At 56.7% G+C, this 18,202-nt stretch overlaps 1 protein-coding gene across 5 annotated transcripts in view; it reads right to left on the bottom strand.

The window, feature by feature from the left end:
• Window positions 1–881: 881 nt before the first annotated feature.
• SMAD7 (SMAD family member 7) overlaps window positions 882–18,202 on the bottom strand; it is a 28,755-nt gene continuing 11,434 nt past the window's right edge. For all 5 annotated transcript variants that reach the window (XM_036321377.1, XM_036321378.1, XM_036321379.1 and 2 more), the window contains one exon: window positions 882–2,830. In XM_036321377.1, coding sequence (XP_036177270.1) covers window positions 2,292–2,830 — 539 coding nt within the window. In that variant the 3' untranslated portion in view covers window positions 882–2,291. The remainder of the gene's footprint in view (window positions 2,831–18,202) is intronic.

Genomic DNA, 18,202 nt, shown 5'->3' with positions numbered 1-18,202 from the left:
CAACAGATACCTATACAACTCCTGGTTGGTGACCCTCTCTGGTTTTATCTTTATTGTTCAAAAGTATTACAGACGTCCCCTTTGTCTTTTTCCCATTGACTCCCTCCACCCCATGCCTGCCCCTCCCAGGCCTTCACCGCCCTATTCTGTCCATGAGTTACACAGTGCCCATCTAGTGCAGGCCTGAATCTATATCATGGCTCAGATCAACCACAGCAACCGCAGGGCAAGTACCACAGAGGCACTTTACCAGCAAGTGCCATCGGGGCTGGGCTGGGCTGGCTGAGGGGACTCCGGTGGATGGGGAAGGGGATGCAGAGCAGGTCGGGCTCTCAGGTTCCTCCACTTCCTGGAGTGCCTGGCCCGGGACTGGGGAGGTGGCCCCCAAGTCCGCCCGGCGCCAACTCGCAGCCTCCCCTCATCTTCCTCCCAGAACTGCGTCCCTCGGAGAACCTGTCCTGGGACCAGTGGGGCAGTGACCTTGAGCAAGCAGGAAGGGATGGACCCGTCTCCCAATGCAACCTCCTACCCAAAATAAACCCCTTTCTCAATCCTCTCAAGCTTTGAAAAAAACAAAAAAACTCCCCACTTTTGTAACTCCGAGCTTCCTGAGGTTGACCCCATGACAAACTCAGGGCACCCAGCTGGCTACACCCACGGGTCCCCGCCTAACAAGGGTGTCTGTGTAGCTCTGGGTCTTTCTGCACACAGGGAACTGACCACGGAGACAGGCTGCTCTGGACATTCCTTTCACGGCCCCCCTCCCCCTTCTCCCCAACCAAGCGCTGGGCCAGGGAGACCCCAACTGTCCCAGACGCCTGACACCCCTGCCCACATATCCCACCCATCATAAGACAAAGGAGCTGGAGGACAACATGGAATCAAGTATACATTTTAAAAATTGTTTAATGGAACATAAACTCCTTTAGAAAAACATTCAGCCAGGTGATAACACCCATAGAAAAAAACACCAATCTTGTGTTTATCTTTTTTTTAATTTGGCATTTGTTATTTGCATTTATATTAAAGCAAAGTGCATCTTTTCTTTATTTTTCTTGTTTATACACATTGCACAATACATAAATAATGATGCTTATAAAACGTCTTTATATTTACAAGTAATAATATATTTATATATAACATAAAATACATTTTTTCTTTAATAAATCTCAGGGTTTTGTGTGTTTTTTGTTTTTTTTCCAGGAGTCCTTTCTCTCAAAAGCACTACAATGCTAAATTTCCAATGAGAATGCTTCTCTTGTTCACTTAAACCTTTGTAGTTAGAAAAATAGCTTATGTTAAAGTCTAAACATGCTCATTGAGCTAAGAGCAGTGTCAACACATCATACGAGTGTATGAGTTGGAGAAGAAACGAAAGAAGAGTTAGGTGTCAGTCCAGGACGGTACCTTGGGTTATGATGGACCGAATCCTTGGTGGGAAGCGGGCTGCTCCCCTCGCTGGTCTAACAGCAGAGCTCAACACAGGCCGCAGGAGAGCAAAGTGCTGAGCTGATTTTCTGAGTCCGGGTAAAACCTGAGGGGTCCGGGGCAGGGGAGAGGCTGAGGGCCTGAGAGGGCACCGGGTGAGCAATACTGTAGCTCAGACACATCCAGGAGCAGGTGCCACAGAGGGAAGACAATGGCAACAGGGTGGCTGGAGGGGAGTTAAGACAAACTCGAAAACGATTCTGAGTCAGCGTTGTTTCTAAGAAGCCTAGTGACAGGCCTGGGTCCTTAGAAGGGGAGGGCGGGGCGGGGGGCTTCCCTGGCTGAGGGCAGAGCCTTGCTTCAGGCAACTGCTGAGACATTGGGCTCAGGCTGCCCCAGGTGCTGTCTCTGCCTCACTGAGCATGTCCAGAGGGCAAGGGAGACACAGCTGGGAGCACAGAGCTCATGGGCGTGCGCACACACACACACACCCACCTGTTCACATACCCACCCTGACAAGTGAAACGATGACCCCCAGAATTAGGGGCTGCTCCCCATTCATGCACTGTGTTCAGGGGGACTGATTTTTGCTTCCCCTTTTCACATGGGGGTGTCTTGCCAACCGTATGATCTCTCCCCCCCAAAAAAGACCCCAACAATTCTTTTCATAAGCTACTTCTCAAAGAACAAAACAAAACGGAACATAAACAAGGATGACAAGAAGGAGAGAGAGAGAAAAAAAAAAAGAACAATGACCAAAGACTTCTGCATGAAAAGCAAGCACTCAGGAGGAAAATATTAGCAGCAAAGTAGTTTGGACTGGGCCCGCCCGGCTCGCTCTGTCCTCGGCCGCCAGCGCGCGGCTACCGGCTGTTGAAGATGACCTCCAGCCAGCACGGGCAGCTGCTGATGAACTGGCGGGTGTAGCACTGGCCCCAGCCCTTCACGAAGCTGATCTGCACGGTGAAGCCAGTCCACGGCTGCTGCATGAACTCGTGGTCGTTGGGCCGCTGCAGGCTGTACGCCTTCTCGTAGTCGAAGGCCTTGATGGAGAAGCCGGGGAACACCTTGTGCACCAGCAGCGTCCTGGAGTCCGGGTTGTCCAGTGTGGCCGACTTGATGAAGATGGGGTAGCTGCTGCGGTTGTACACCCACACGCCGTCCACCTCCCGCGTGAGCTGGATGCCGCAGCCGATTTTGCTCCGCACTTTCTGCACCAGCTGACTCTTGTTGTCCGAATTGAGCTGTCCGAGGCAAAAGCCGTTCCCCTGAGGTAGATCATAGAAGATGTCCAGGGAGGGCTCCTGGACGCAGTAGAGCCGCCCCACGCGCGTCTTCTCCTCCCAGTATGCCACCACGCACCAGTGTGACCGATCCCCAGGCTCCAGGAGAAGGTGGGAATCTACAAGACAAAACGGCAGACATGCTTGGTGGGGGCGGGACTTCCTCTTCCTCCTGGAATCCACCCCCCCCACCCCAACACACACAGGCACATCCCCACGCACCCACGACCAGCTCGGCTCTCGGCACAGGACAGGAGGAGATGCTGGTGGTGCTGGGCGGCCTACCGGTTCTGGTCCTCCCACTGGGGCTGAAAATCCTGACCCTCTGGTAGAAGTGTCCCGACTTTAATTAAGCAGGGGGCTCGCTGGGCGCACCTCATCCCACCCCTTCCCCATCCTGTCAGGGACCCAGACACCAGTACGTGTGCCCCCCTGGCCTAAGGAGGCCCATCCCTGTGCGCTCAGAGGCCAGGGGGCCCCTGGCCACGTGCTGGTCCTGGTGTTAAAGCCGTGAGAGGCCTTGCAGATGGCCTAGAGTTCGTTCTGTAAGCCGATGGCATCCTGAAGGCCAGCGCCCTGCGCCCTGGCCATCCTGATGAGAAACCTGGGCCCAGAAAGCTTACTGCTGGGGTCCCAGAGCATGACACAGCCAGGGCCAGGCAGGACCTGATCGCCAGACGCCAGGACCACCTGCTCCGTGGTCTCTGTGGCTGTCACCAAGTTCTCAGCTCAGTGCTTTGGCGTAAGAGCTGTCTGGTAAAAATGTAAATGGAGGTGTTTGGGGGCAAAAGAATCTTCCTAACGGAGAAACAGCCCTCGGTGTCTGTCGGCAGCAGCGCTGTGCAGAGAGCGTGGATTCCCGCCAAAATGCCCAATCACAACCGAGGACAGTTCCGTTAACCCAGACCACCTTAAGGAAGCTTCCTCCAGCCGACACGAGATTGTGTGTCTAAACTGGGCATGACCACCCTTAGAGTGCCCTTCTCCCTCCCTCCCAGCAGCATCTAGGCGCCTGGCCTGCCCCTCCTTCCTCCCGCCCCTGCGGGCCCCACCCAGGACGTCCCAGAAGTGTCTCTTCCCGCAGGCAGCCTGGGGGGCTGGTGAGATCCTGGTAAGGTGATTTTCCTAAAGCGGCACACGGAGCTCTTTAAAGGGGGACGTATGGAAGGAAAGGGAGCCCTTGGCGGCGGGCATTCCGACTCCTCCTTAAGCTGGAGCCAGCGGGGCAGGCCTCAGACTGGGAACCATAAATCTCCCAGCCAGGCCGGGCTGCAGGAACCCGGCTGCGGTTTGTGGTGGCAGGGCGGAGACCGGAAGTCTTGTATTTGTTAACAAAAATGGGGAGAGGGGTGGGGGTGGGGGGCGGGAGGCGAAGGCTTAGGACAGGAAGGAGGGGTTGGCTGTGAGGTGTCTTTCGGGGTGTGCTTGGCCTTTTTGATTTTGGAACAGCGGGGCTTGGAGAATAGATGGGTTGTTGCAGCGTGGCCACGGGGTGGAGGGGGGCTGGGGGCCCCCCCGTCTGCCGCTCTAGTGCAGCTCAGCACACAACTCCGTCCAGCGGCGACAGGCATGTTAGGACCTGGGAGCCAGTCAGCCCCATGAACTGTTTTTTAGGCAGCAGCCAGTCTCGCATGGAGGCGTCCCATGAGTAAGTGGACACCGTGCCCTCGGACCCACTGAGGCAGCCACGCACACACCCTGCAGACACCCCCACCTGGCCTTCTCAGATGCCTGCCCAGACAGCCACACAACGGGGAACTGAGGGCCGGTTCCTCTCCCGCAATCCCCACCCCGCCGAAAGCCAACCCGGAACACGGGCCCGTCACCGCTCCCCCCCCCCGCCCCCCACGCATGCACCTATCAAGCACAAGTGTAAGCGAGACTGTGTGCCCCCCAATGTGAGCACACTGGAGTGTGTGTGTTTGCATGCGCACACATGGGAACATATGGAAAAACAAGAGAGGGACAAGGGCTCCAAGCAGAAGGTGACTCATCAGGCATTAACTTGTTTCTGCAAAGTATCCATCAACTGCTAATAAACTCGTGAGTGCTGGCAATCTTTGAACTTTCTTGCCGAGGGAGTGCGGCCCTGAAGGCTACACCAAGACCCACAGCAGCCACGTAAACAAGGGCTCTGCGTGCGGGGCGCTGGCGGGGCGCCTCTTCTGGGAGAGGGGGCGTCCGCCCGAGGGGGAGGGCGTCGGAAACGTAAGCAGCTCTCCCTCACTGTCCCAGCTCCGGGCAACAAACCTGGCTGGAAGGGAGCCATGGGGAGGGCGGTGCAGGAGACCCTTACAATACTCTGCTTCACGGAGCCTGGCCCCCTGAAACCTGGCCCCGGCCAAGCTAGCAGGGGGGAGGAGCTGCAGGGTAGGGTGGGGTGGGGGCCTGGGATCAGTTGCCCTCGTGCCAGGCCAAGAAGTGGGGGCCGTGTCGCCCCACGGGCCTCTTGGGGGCAGAGGAAGCCGGGAGGGGCTGGGGCAGGGCTGGGCCTGAGGTCGGCTGGACTCCAGCCCAGCCCAGCCCAGCGCCTGAGGGGAGCGAGGGAGAGGGGAGCGCTCTGGCGGGTTCTTTCATCTGTGCAGCCTGCCAGTCCACCCAGCAATTTGCTGCCAGACATCCCTGGAAAAAGCCTTTTTCTGTTGAGGTTAATGGCCCGGCCCAGATAAACGGCAGCGTGTGGGTGTCCCTGTGTGTGAACAAGGCCCCTGAAAGCTCACCGGGTGCCCTGATCTGGTGCATGGGGACCCCCAGTCACCCCACGGCCTCTGCCCGCCGCTCCGGGCCATCCCTGAGCACAAACAGCTGCTACGGCTCAGGCCCCCTGAATGCACGCTGCAGGCCCCGCAGTCTCCTCCTTTGCCCCAAATTCCCCGTCACTGGGCTCACTTCTGGGAAGCGCACACCATCATCTTCAGAGAAACCCAGTTCCCTGAACTGGGCCCACAGCCCACACGTACAAGCGTCTCCCCGCCCAGGTCCCTGCGTGGCTCCGGGGGCTCCCCAGGCCTCGCGGCGAGGACCCCGCGGATCTCAGCGGGTGCCAGGGCTGAGCGAGGGCCTCGGAAGCCCAGCTTGGCTCCTGTCTCGGCTGCCGGCACAAACGCCAAGGGCGAGCCCGCCGCCCCTCGTTAACCTCCCTCGGCTTTATGGCCTTTTCCGGCGTTTTCCCTCCCCCGAACGCTGCACAGGGGCTTGTTTTAAAACTGTATTTGCGCGTTTTTAAGCATCAAAAAGAAACGCTGTGTTGTAAAAAGCTAACTCATCAGCTGCCTGCTCACAAATTTTTTTCCTTTTTATTATGGTTTAGGGAATTTTTGGAGCGATCCCAGAAAAAATGCTGAATCGGCCTAAAATTCCTATAAGGTTGTCCCCGGCCCCCCGGCCCCATTTCCCTTAGAGCATAAAATCGACCCTTGCAGAGGAAGGGGAGGCGGGTGCCGAGGAAGGCCTTGGCCTTGTGTGCGCATGTGCATTAGGGAAGGCCGTGCAGCAGGAGCTCCCTGCGCTCACAAAGCGCTATTTGAAGACCCTGGTCATGAATGGACAGACCAGGCGCTTCTGGAAGACCGGAGGCTCATGAATGAAGCTCTTGCCGGGGTCTCAACGACATGGGGTGACCAGATCTCAAGGCCGGATTTTAGGTAAGGGAAGAATTTTCCCCTTTTAAAATTTTTTATTTGAAGGAGTAAAGAGATGAGGGGGAAAACAGAGGAAGGACGGAGAGACAAGTCCAGTGCCTCAGGCGCCGCCCCCCTTTCTGGACTCCGGCTTATGAAGTCCACCCCGAGACCAGGAAGGCAAGGCTCCTCCCAAAGCGCCCAGCGAGAAAACGCTTCCCTTACCTAAAATCTGGCCTTGAGATCTGGTCACCCCATGCCGTTGAGAGCACGGGCATGCGTGAGAAGGAGGCCACCTGAGGTGGGGCTAATGGGGAGAGGGTCCCCCAGATTCTGGCCTTCCAGGACAGGCACACACTTGAGAAGCAGGACAGAGGCACACAGCTGGTGCCCACTGCCTCCAGTGCCCCCCCACTGCCAGGGCGCAAGGGGGCTGGAGAACCAGGTGAGCAAGGAGGGGGTCTCAACTCCAGCTCACCTCTGCAGGCACCCGGATTGTAAAGGGATAATTCTCTGCCAAAATCCAACCGTGGGATGGGCTGTGAGCCCCCCTCCCCAGGTTCCCAGCCGAGCAGGAGGCCGAGGATGGGGAAGCCAGGGGAGAGGGGCGTGGGGCAGAAACGGCGGCCTCACCCAGGCTGACGAGGGCGGATGAAGGGCACAAAGCAGACCCAGAAGTTAAAGCCAGCAGCCCTGGAACGCAAACATCACCACGCCTCGCCCACGACAGGTCCAGGGTCCTCTCTCCTCAGAACGCCGGCGCCACCAGCGGTTGCCTCATCCTGCCTCCCCCTACAGACATCTCAAAGGTTAACAGCACCTCGGCCCTGCTCCCCACCCCGTCAGGAAACTCAGGAAACAGCAGTTCCCGAGCAGCCGGCCCACTTCAGGGAGAAGGGCCGAGATAAAGGGCGCCCGGTGCCAATCCGTCTGATCCGCTCTCATCCCAAAGACTCACAACTGTCAAGGACCCTTACTGGGCTCTTGTTTTCAAGAGGCAAAGGACCAAGAACTAAAGTAAATATATAAAAACCGGATGCGGTGTCTGGGTTCCATTTGGGCTCTGGGGTCAGCTCTGATGGCCGTGTTTCACCCTCGTCAGGACACGCGAGATCACGCCAGGACTCCGATTCCCAAGGCAGCTCGGGCAGCTCTGGGGTCTGGAGCAAGCTGCCCACGGGGTGGAAACGAACTCCAAGCGCTTCCGCCTCTCCCAGACCCACCCTTGCACCAAAAGGTCCGAGGCCGCGCTCTGGCCGGTGGGCGGTAGGGCTGAGAAAGCGGAACTTCTAAACAAGGTTCTCTCCATGAAGGGGGCTGGACGGAGGGGTGGGCAGGGGGAGCCATAGGGTCTCCTTCAAAGGCTGGGTACTTCAGCTCCCTGGGCCCAACCAACCGAGTTCCCCAAATCCTGCCCCTCAGGGACTTCTGGCTATGGTGCGACGCCCCCAGCACACCCCGCCCCACCCCACCCCACATCGACCTCCCACGGAACCTTGGCAGCGACGGGCGTCCGGGTGCCAGCCTCACAGGGTTGTTATGGCGATCCCATACAAAAGCAGCGGGTGCCAGGGCTCAGCCTGCAGCTACACTCTAGGGTCTCATCTCTCGGGGTCTCCAGCTGCTGGGAAAACACTAACCACCCTTCTCCTTTGCCCACCCCACCCCTGTGGAAGAACAGTTCTGGGCCCCACCCTACACCTAATAGGCACCTACTGTGTACAGGCCCTGCTCCAAAGGGACTCAAAACAGCCCTCCAGGGGTTGCATACGACTACTGTCCTTATGCTAAAGGGGACATGAGGCACAGTCACTTGTCAAAGAGCAGGACTGGGATGCTGGCCAGAACGCTGCTAGGTGTGAGCTGTGGGTGGGCAGCCACCCCAGGCCCCGAAAGCTACCAGTCCCCAAGGGCTCCTCCGCCAATGCCCTTCAGAACACACCCTGGAAATGCTGTGCCTACTTTAGGGCTGAGTGTGGGGGTCCAGCTTTCTCACATCGAGAAGCAGCTTTGCCAAGCAAGCTGCTCTGTGACCGTTGCCCGGTGGCTTGCCCTCTCTGAGCCTCAGGCTGGCCGGTCCCTAACTAACATGAAGGGGGCTGGGGGACACAGCGCCACGGCCCACTCCGGGCTCTGACGGTCTCTGGCTGCGCTCGGTGATCCGCAAAGTGCTCACCCCGGCTCCACTCACTTTCACTACCTTCGGACAGTGAGAGCATCACTTTGGGAGAGGGGCGCACGTTGTTTGCATTTAATTTGCAACAATAAAACAAAAACAAAACAAAATCCAAAGGACCAGGAGATCTGGGTCAGATTGTGCTGTGCCCACCTCTAAACCAACATTTCAACCTCAAGGAGTCACACACTTGCGTCCTCTGTCAGGTCACTCATGGCCCTCAGGGAAAGGGTCTCCGTCCTCACCACCCTCCTTCCAACGTGCGCGCCCCCACCCCCACCCCCCACCTCTGTGCCGGGCCTGGTGCCCTAAAGTTTCCCACCATCACCCTCCTCCTGCAAACTCTCCGAGCTGAGCTGACTGATCGGCAGGTCCTGCTGGTCTAGGAGACTAATGTGTGACTGTGCCTTCCAGACAGATTGTGATGAGTAATCAGTTACTAGAGCTAAAATGTACTTCCCTGCTCCCCGAATGGGCCCCACCCCCACCTCCCAAGGCCCCTCAAATGTCCAAGTCTGAGCCCCCCCCACCCCCCAGCCCAGGGGTCCTTCCTAAGAACAGTGTTTGGCCATCGGAGAATACAGCTGAGGGGAGAGCCGGGCAGGGGAGGGAAGCCACAGAAATCAAAAAGCTCCCGTCTGTCTCGCCAGCCCGGCTGACGCGGCTTCCTGTGCGCCCGCTGTCAGCCATGCAAATTATAGCGTGTACCCGGCTGCCTGCCTTCGGAGGAGGCCAGCCCTGCCCGCTGCAGAGGCCTCAGAGGAAGGGTGGGGACTCCAGCCCAGCCAACTCCATTCATAATATTTACAGTAAATGGGCCTCTCTGGCTGTTGTTTCGCATACATCCAGCCTCATTAAAACTTCTCCAGTTTTCACGTCAAGACTTTTCCACTCCACGCGGCACCGCGAAGTTCCCACCAACACCCCCAAATAACTCCGCAGCGCTCTCCACAAAGGGGTCCCGCACACACGCACACACGGAGCCCCCCAGGCCTGCCTGGCATTGCCTGCCCGCCCACAGGGGATGGAGCCCCGCCGGCCACTCCCAGGAAGACACATGTGAAGGTGGCAACAGGAAGGTGGTCAAATCAGATCTCAAAACCCACCCACCTCTTACCTGGAGGGAGTCCAGAGATTCCCCCCCCCCGCCCCCGCCCTGCCACCAAATTCTGCATGTGGATCCCCAACTGGGAATGCACGCACACTCACGTGAATCCAACAAAGGAACCATTCCTGAAACCACTACATGTCCCTCACTTTCTGCTTTTTACTGACCACTTGTAAGTATGTTGCCTACACGTTAAAGCTTGTAAGAATCTTAATAAAAATGCATGCTTAGGCCAATTTTCCCAAAGGACAACCCCCCCACACCTAGAGGTACAGGACAGCTCTGCTTGGTTCTGCCTTTTCTGTGGGCCCCTTTTGATCAATCAATGACCTCCAGCTCCCAGAAAGATATTCCAGGACCTGGCCCTTGAAGGCCCCGCCCTGCTCCCCCCCCTCCCCCCCCAGCTCCAACTCAACTCCAGGTTTTCTAGACTGGTAGGGAAAACCGTCAGAAGACGTGGAAAAATACAGTAGGAAACAAAAGTCCTTTTCATCCCTCCCCTTCCCCAGCTCCCCTTGTTCCATAACAATTATGAAAACTGTTGGATGGGATGACATTTTGAACATTTACTGCATTCCTGCCAATAAATTCCAGCGCAGGAGCCGATGGAAAAGCCGCCTCCTCCAGCAGGCTCCCCGGCTCCCCGCCCCCTTCGCCCCCCACCCCCTGCTCACTCCCAGACCTCATTCCTTCTTTCTTTACAACCCAGGGCCTGGCCAGGCCGGGGCCGGGGGTTGGGGCCGGGGCCCACACTGTACTTACAGGGAAAAACAACAGTACGCCAGACTGGAGACAGTGTGCAGACTGGGAAAGTTAATCATTACTTCTGTCTGCCTCTGTAATCTAATCTCTCTGGCTTTGACACACTCACTGTTCAGCCATCCCAGCCCTTTCACCCCAGAGCACCCAGGACCTCCTGGGCTGGAGGTCCCCCCTTCTCCAGGGCCCTCCCAGCCTCCAGTGAGGAAGCCAACGGAATGAAAAAGAAACAGAAAAGTCTCCCCCACCCTGGGCTGCCACCACAGGGCCCCTGGAGTCCAACGCCAAGAGATGGCTGCTCTGTGCTGTGCCCCACATTTCAGAGGCCCTCTAAAATGTGGGCTCCAGTCTGGCTTGTATTACTGCAGACTTAGTCACCCCACCCCCACCCCTGCTCTTCACTCACTCCCCCTGCCCTTCTCTCACTGCCCCTGCCCAGGGCTCACCCTCAGGCCCACCCAGCTGCACGTCCAGGAGTAAGATAGGCCGCCCACGGGCTCAGTCTATGCAGATACACAAGTCAAGATGGCCCTGCTGTATGACACTCACCCTAGAATTCCCACATGGCCCACAATCCCACTTCTGGTCTCAACCCAGAAGAGTTCTGAAGATACGATTTATCGCCCGTGTTCATAGAAGTACTATTCGCAACAGCCAAAAGTTGGAGGCAAACCCGAGTGTCCACCGACGGAGGACGGATACACAAGCCGTATACAGACACATCTAAAGAAAGGCAATTCTGACACATGCTACAACATGGATGAACCTAAGCCAGACACACAAGGGCAAAGACTGTACGATCCACTCCTAGCAGGTACCTGGAATAGCCAAACTCATAGAAAGAACGTGAACGGTGGTTGTCAGGGGCTGGGAAGAGGGGGGGTTAGTGCTTAGTGGGCACGGAGTTTCAGTTTGGGGAGATGAAAAGTTCTGGAGATGGCGGTGATGGCTGCACAGCTATGTGGCGCACTTCATGCCACTGAGCCATACACATGTGGGCAGTGAGGATGGTAAATGTTGGGTACAGTTCTCCCCCTGAACAATGAAAAAGGCCCTGCTCCTCCCAAAGCTCCCCCTGCACAGTCCCCGGAGTGCAGGGGGTCCCACTGCAAGCCTGAGGACCCCTGGAAACATATGCAAGAGCGGTATGCATTTTCATTTTTCTGGGGAAAGATTCCTTGGCTGTCACTCATTCTAGGAAGAGTTTGTAAGCCAGGAAACAGGAGTAAGTACAATCTCTATTCATGCACGGAAGGAGCCATGAGCCATCCCACCACCTCAGCAACAGGGGTCTCATTCCCACTCGACCACAAAACCAAAAACCCAAATCACAGGATGTCGGAACCGCAAGGAACTCGGAAGACTAGGTCCAACCACTTGCTTTCCTTCCCATTCCAACTCTCTCAGCCCTCTCCCCTGACCAGGCCTCCAGCTAACATGGAGGGGGAGGCCCTCACTCCAGGCCTCCTCCTCAGCGGATTTTCATTGTGACTCCGCTGAGTTGGAGTGGGGGCCCACCCGTTTTAAGAACTGTACCGTGCACCCCAAATCACAGAAGAGCTCAACTTTTGCTTTTCCCTCTGGGTTACTGATTCATGGGGGGAAGGGGCCATGCTGGTCCCCAAGTGCTCCCCGGGGCGGGGCGGGGCGGGGGGGGGGGGGCGGGAAGAACGGTTCTTCATGACCCATTTCCAGCCTCACAAGTCCACCTCACCGCCTGGGGTAGGACACACTCCCAACTTCATTAGGTGACAGGTCGTGGTGGGAGGTGGGGAAGGTGGGGAAGGTGGGTGGACGGAGACAACAGTTTAACCCAGCCGTGGGCAAACTACGGCCCGGATCAGGCCCATTTGAAATGAATAAAACTAAAAAAAAAAAAAGACCGTACCCTTTTATGTAATGATGTTTACTTTGAATTTATATTAGTTCACACAAACACTCCATCCATGCTTTTGTTCCGGCCCTCCGGTCCAGTTTAAGAACCCATTGTGGCCCTCGAGTCAAAAAGTTTGCCCACCCCTGGTTTAACCTCCGGGGTGCGACCACGGACAGCAGAGCCCAGTCCTTTCTTGGCCTCGTACTGTGTTGGTTCCTATTAAGCGACTAGCCACGTTAGAAAGCAAAAAGGAAACGGAAGTGAACAGACAAGAGCCACCAACACCCCCGGGCCTGGTGATCCAGCTGTCTTCTGTCTGAAGGGCAGGAGCCCCCCTCCGCAGGATGAAACTGGAGGTGACATGCGTCCTGCCCTTTCTGCCCTGGATCTAACTCCAGGCCCAAACAGCTCTCCCAGCCAGAGGCCGGCGGGCTCTACTGAGGAGCAAGACTGATTAAATTAGCATGAGTCAGCCCCCAGGGAAGGGACCCGCAGGATGAGTGTGAAAATGAAACACCTTGGTAATTGAGTATTAGGTGACTGCGTGCAACCCCTCCTCCCCCCAAGACAGGCCAAGGCCTCACACCCGGGCTGGGACCTGACATGGGCCTGACCATCAGATTTCAAATGAGAAAGCACAGGTGCACCCCAGGTGCTCTTCGTGAGAGCCAAGCCCTCCGAGTTCTAAAGGGAAGTCCGAACTCCCAGGCTTTCCAGACATCCCACCTCCCCCGTGGCTGTCAGGACACGAAACACGCACCATCCTTCCAGGTGTCCCTGGCCGTGGTCCCTGGAAGAGCCGGTGCCTGGCTGGTCACCTCTCTGCACACCCAGGCCCCTGCCAGGGTCTGGATTCTAACTGTGCCTCCTGCTGTCACCTCACAATCAACAAGTGTGGAGGGAGGGGGCTGGAACCAGAGCCGGAGGAGACAGACCTCTTGCTTATCCACAAGCGTTGTAGTTATCAACTCTCAACAGACCACACAATCGAAGCAGAGGGCAAACCGGTGACAGAAGTCCTCAGCCTGCCTTGCGAGCTCCCATCACCCCAGGGGTCTGTCCATGCACCCCTAGGCCTGGCTCCGAGCCCACGGGACCTGGCTCCTTCTGTCCTGGAGAGATTGCCTGGGAAGCAGCCCCCTGCCTGGCTCCGCGTCACTCACCCAACGGCACCTTCAGAGAAGCCACCTCATCTGCCACCCTTCATTCTATCAGGGCCCAAGAACTGCAGTCTCCATGCCCCGGAGTGCCCGCACATAGTAGATGCTCAATAAATAGTTGCTAAATGAATGAGCCAGAGACATGCTGGCTTCAAAGCAGCCGGCCAGCCCTGCTTTACACCTGGCAGAGGAAGACACATGTGAACCCACCCTGGAAGGAACCGTGCCTTCCAGGCAGGCAGGGGTCAGCCAGAAAGGCCCAGGCCCTGTCCTGGGCTCCCCGTGGAGATGGCAAGAGGGCAACCCCTGTCCTCAGCGACTTCCCAGACAGCTGCGCAGGTCCTGAGAGGCGTCTCCAAGCCAGGCGCCGGCCCAGCAACCTCTGTGGGCACACCACCTGCCCACAGCGTTCTGCCTTGGCGCCCTGCTCTGTTTGGACAAGTTACCCTCCCCGAGTGTTCAACAATGCTTTTACACACCCCAGGGCTCTCGTCCTGTTATGAAAACAAAACCCCGCACGCTAAGGGAAAAAGCTGGGGGGAGGGGGGCAGTGGAGAGCAAGCAGGCCACACACACACACACACACACACACACACACACACACACACGGCTTTCTTTCTGTCTCCAGCGTCTCGGCAGCACAGGTGGGGCCTGTCCCAGGTCACTAGAACAATGGCATCATCCGACTTAGAAGCCCAGAGAGGAGTCCATGGAAACCGTTTTCATACCCAGGTCAACATCATCTAGTCCACACCACCATGGGGCCGGACTGTGGCCAGTTCTCTTTCTGGGGGAAGCCCCCTCCCCCTAGAACAGAGCACAGCCACAGGGCTTGGCTGTCCCAGGGACACGCTGCTGCCTATTTCCTCCCCACTCCCACTGGTGCCCTAGAAACAGTCTCAGGAGTTAAGGAACTGGAGGGGGGTAGAGGGCAGGGGCAATTCAGTGGCTTCAAAATAAAAGCAGCCCTGAGTTCCAACCTGCCGATGCCAGGCACCTCCATTTAGGGGAAGGAGACCCCAGGGCGAAAGGACAGAGGGCGTGAGGAAATGCCTACCCAACCCCACCAAAATAAAATACATACGATTTTTTTTTTTTTTTGCAAGTTAAAACAGAGCTAATGACACAGGGTGGGGCTCAGTGCGGAGGGCTGCACAGCCAAACCAAAACTCGCTTCCAGCCAAGCGCCGCCTGGCCCCGCCGCCCGCCCGCCCGGGGAAGGAAGCTGCAAGTCCTGAAAGATTCCTTAGTGAACCGGGAGCGAAGGCTGCCGCGAACATTTCAACTGAAGGTGACCCTTCTGGTAAAATATTTTTTGAAATAATAAAAATAACAAAGTTCTCAAACAACCTCTTTCTTAAAGAAAGGGCCGCAAAGTTCTCGTGGGGGTTGGAAGGGAAGAAGGGGCTGAACCGGGCCGGCCACTACCTCTCACGGAACAACTTTTTTCTGGAGTTCTTCTCATAAAAGGCATGATGCAATTTCCTGTCTTGTCCCAATATTTCCTGTCCGCTTACAAGGTGAAAGTTATCGCCCTGTTTTAAACCCCCGTCCTGAACTCTATAGAAAAGTTCCTTTTCTCCACCCAGTGCCCCGTCCCTGTCCCCAAACCTCCCCGTCTTAGAATATAAACACTATCATTTCCTACTCCCGGGAAGAGGAGGCTTAAGAAAAAACAGCCTGGCTCTCTCTTCGGCAGGTACTGGGTCTACCATCAGTTTCCCCAGGGACGAGGCCAGGGCCCGGGTCCCCGTGGGGAGAAGTGGAGGGGACGGGAGGCAGCCAAGTCCCCCAACGAGCCAGCGTGTTTGGTGGCGTGGCCACCACCAGGTGATGGTTGCTTTCCCGGTGTGCTAGCCACTAAATCCAGAGCTGTGCCTCAGCAGTTAATAATATCTTCCCGCTGAAAATAGCCCGGGGAGGAAGCCTCTCCGTGACAGTAGGCAGGCCGCCAGGCTCGGGCTCGCCATTCAGCACGAGCGAGAAGGACGGTAGGGCCAGTGGTGACCTCCCGGCGGCCGCGCTGTACAGTATCCTCCCGGCTCCCGGCGCGCCTCCCGCCTCCGCCGCGGCCCTAGAACCTGGGCGAGGATGTCACGCGGACCAGGGGGACCGGGGCTCCGGCAGCAGGGCCACAGGAGGGGTCTGATCAGCCAGCGTGAGGTCGGGGGGACCCCCGGCTTTGGGAGACAGCCTCTGCCTCGAGCTGGTGGGGAGCCCGTGCAGGCACCTCCCATCCAGAAAGGTCAGGCTCGAAAAACACACCATAGGGCACTCTCCTTCAGGTAAACTGAGTCAGAGAGCTGGGCTCATCGACGCACACCCCAGCCCCAGGAGACCTCAGAGGTGCTTTGGAAACAAGTGTCTAGCAACAGTGGACCCCCAGGCAGCCAACAGGTGTCTCTCCATTTTTATCCTCAGAGTCGCTGTTTTTTATTGATTATCTAAATATCTGCACGTGCTTAAAAGCTGCCACAAGGCACTGCTTTTTAATGTTGTGGCAAACTACCCGTAACATGGAATTTACCACGAAGTGACATGGAGTGCGTTCTCAGAACTGCGAGACCAGCACCACTATCGGGTTCCAGGGCATTCTTATCACCCCAAAGGGAAAGCCTGTCCCATGGGCCACTTCTTTGTCAAAGACACAGCATTAACACACCTCGTCAAGTTTCTGCAATCAAGCAAAAGCCTTATTTGGGGAGAGGCTCAAAAAGCTAGGTACTCATCTGCTTCACTACGGCAGCATATACAGCAGGCTCCCCTTATCTGAGGGGGATACATTCCTAGACCCCCTAGTGCCGTGGTTGGCAAACCGCGGCTCGCGAGCCACATGCGGCTCTTTGGCCCCTTGAGTGTGGCTCTTCCAGAAAATACCACGTGCGGGCACGCGCGTACAGTGCGATTGAAACTTCGTGGCCCACGCGCAGAAGTCGGTATTTTGTGGAAGAGCCCCACTCAAGGGGCCAAAGAGCCGCATGTGGCTCGCGAGCCGCGGTTTGCCGAGCCGCAGTTTGCCGACCACTGCCCTAGTGGATGCCTGAAACTGCGGAAAGTACCAAACCCCATATATACTATGTTTCTCCCTAGACAAACAGACCTGTGATGGTTTAATTGATAAAGTAGGTACAGGAACAGGTTCACAATGACAACAACGTTCTGTAACACAACTTGTGTGAGTGTGGCCTCTCTCGAACTGCCTTGTACTGTTCACCGTCCTTCTCGTGATGGTGGAAGTTGAGGACGGCCACCTTTCCACTTGAAGGAAGCTCTGTAGGCTTCTGTGGCCCACTCCCACCACCAGCGTCACTGCTCTTACACTGCGGGGCCACCAGGAAGTGAAGTAAGGGTGGATCTGATCACTGTGAGGCCACTAGGCAGTGTCTACCGTACGGAGACCCCGGACAAAGGGCCGATTCACGGAGGAGGGGAGGGATGGGATGGGATGGGATGGGATGGGATGGGATGGGATGGAGAGAGATTTCATCACGCTCCTCAGAGGGGGCGCAATATAAACCTTAGGAACTGCTTTATTTCTGGGAAACTGAATCCGCAGAAAATGAAACGGTACATAAGGGGAGGCCGCTGTATAGAATCACAGAAAACCTGCTCCGCCACCAAAGAAACTCCTCGCGGGAACACAGAGCCTTCCACCCCTTACACCTGGGGTTCCCCAACTTGTCTTCAAAAACTACAGATGCCAGCACCCCACCAACAGACTGTAATTCAGGAGATTCCAGTCACTGAACCAAACCAGTCAGGGCCCACAGGTCTTCAAGAATAACCCAGCCCCAGCCAGGCTCTGCTAAGAAAAGGCCCGAGGGGGAGGGCGGGGCAGTGTGCTAGACCATAGCCAAAAGCTACACCAGCACCTAGCCCTCCCCTGACCCTCTCCCCCTTCGCCGTGGCCTGTTCTGCCTCAACAACAGGATGTATGAGGCAGCAGCCCATCTAGTCTGGCAGGCAGAGCAGCCCACATCTGCCCCAGACTTTAAATGCTGCCACCCTGCATTTAACCCCTGCCTGACCGTCAGCCTCATTCTTTCTGGGACAAAAGGGGTTTTAGCAGTGAGCCCTTCTCCAGAGGGCGGCAGCCCACAGCCCAAGCTGCTGTCCGGGACTGGTCTTCACGGCGTGGGTGTGCCCCAGGTGAGCGGGCCCTAGCTCTGAGTCACTATGCTGGCATTTAGCGAGATATGGACTGGGTCCCTAGAGATTAGACTGTCACTTCTCACCGTGGCCTGGGGAGTAGGGAAGGGTCACATGTGCTGGTCTATCTGACTCATCCCTCCAAGCCTAATGCTCTTGCTACTTGGATGAGTTCAATCCACCTCCCCACCCCCACCTGGCATCAGAGAGCTCAGTGCAACCACAGGCTGCTTGTTCCCAGGCAGGGGAAGGAGACCCCAGAAACCCAGCCACAGCCGCCGGGGTTCCCAGTTTGCCATCACCAACCCAAGCCAGACAATACATAATTGTTCACATGAGGCTGAATAGCTTTCCTTAAAAAATGGAGCAAGCTTTCCCAAGCCACTTGGACTGAGCCAGGACCCAATTTTCAGATCATACAGGTATTTCTGAAGACTCCTGAGACTACCATGGATGACAGCAGGGATCAAGGAGGGTTCCGGAAGGGGCTGCTGTTGTAAGGACACTCCCATCACTCAGACCAGTGGTCGGCAAACCACGGCTCGCGAGCCACATGCGGCTCTTCGGCCCTGTGGCAAGGGCCACGAAGTTTCAATCGCACTGTACGTGCGTACCCGCACATGGTAGTTTGTGGAAGAGCCAC

The sequence above is a fragment of the Myotis myotis genome, unplaced genomic scaffold (assembly GCF_014108235.1).
Source record: "Myotis myotis isolate mMyoMyo1 unplaced genomic scaffold, mMyoMyo1.p scaffold_m19_p_9, whole genome shotgun sequence".
Lineage (NCBI taxonomy): Eukaryota > Metazoa > Chordata > Mammalia > Chiroptera > Vespertilionidae > Myotis > Myotis myotis.
This window is presented reverse-complemented; position numbering and strand designations above follow the sequence as displayed.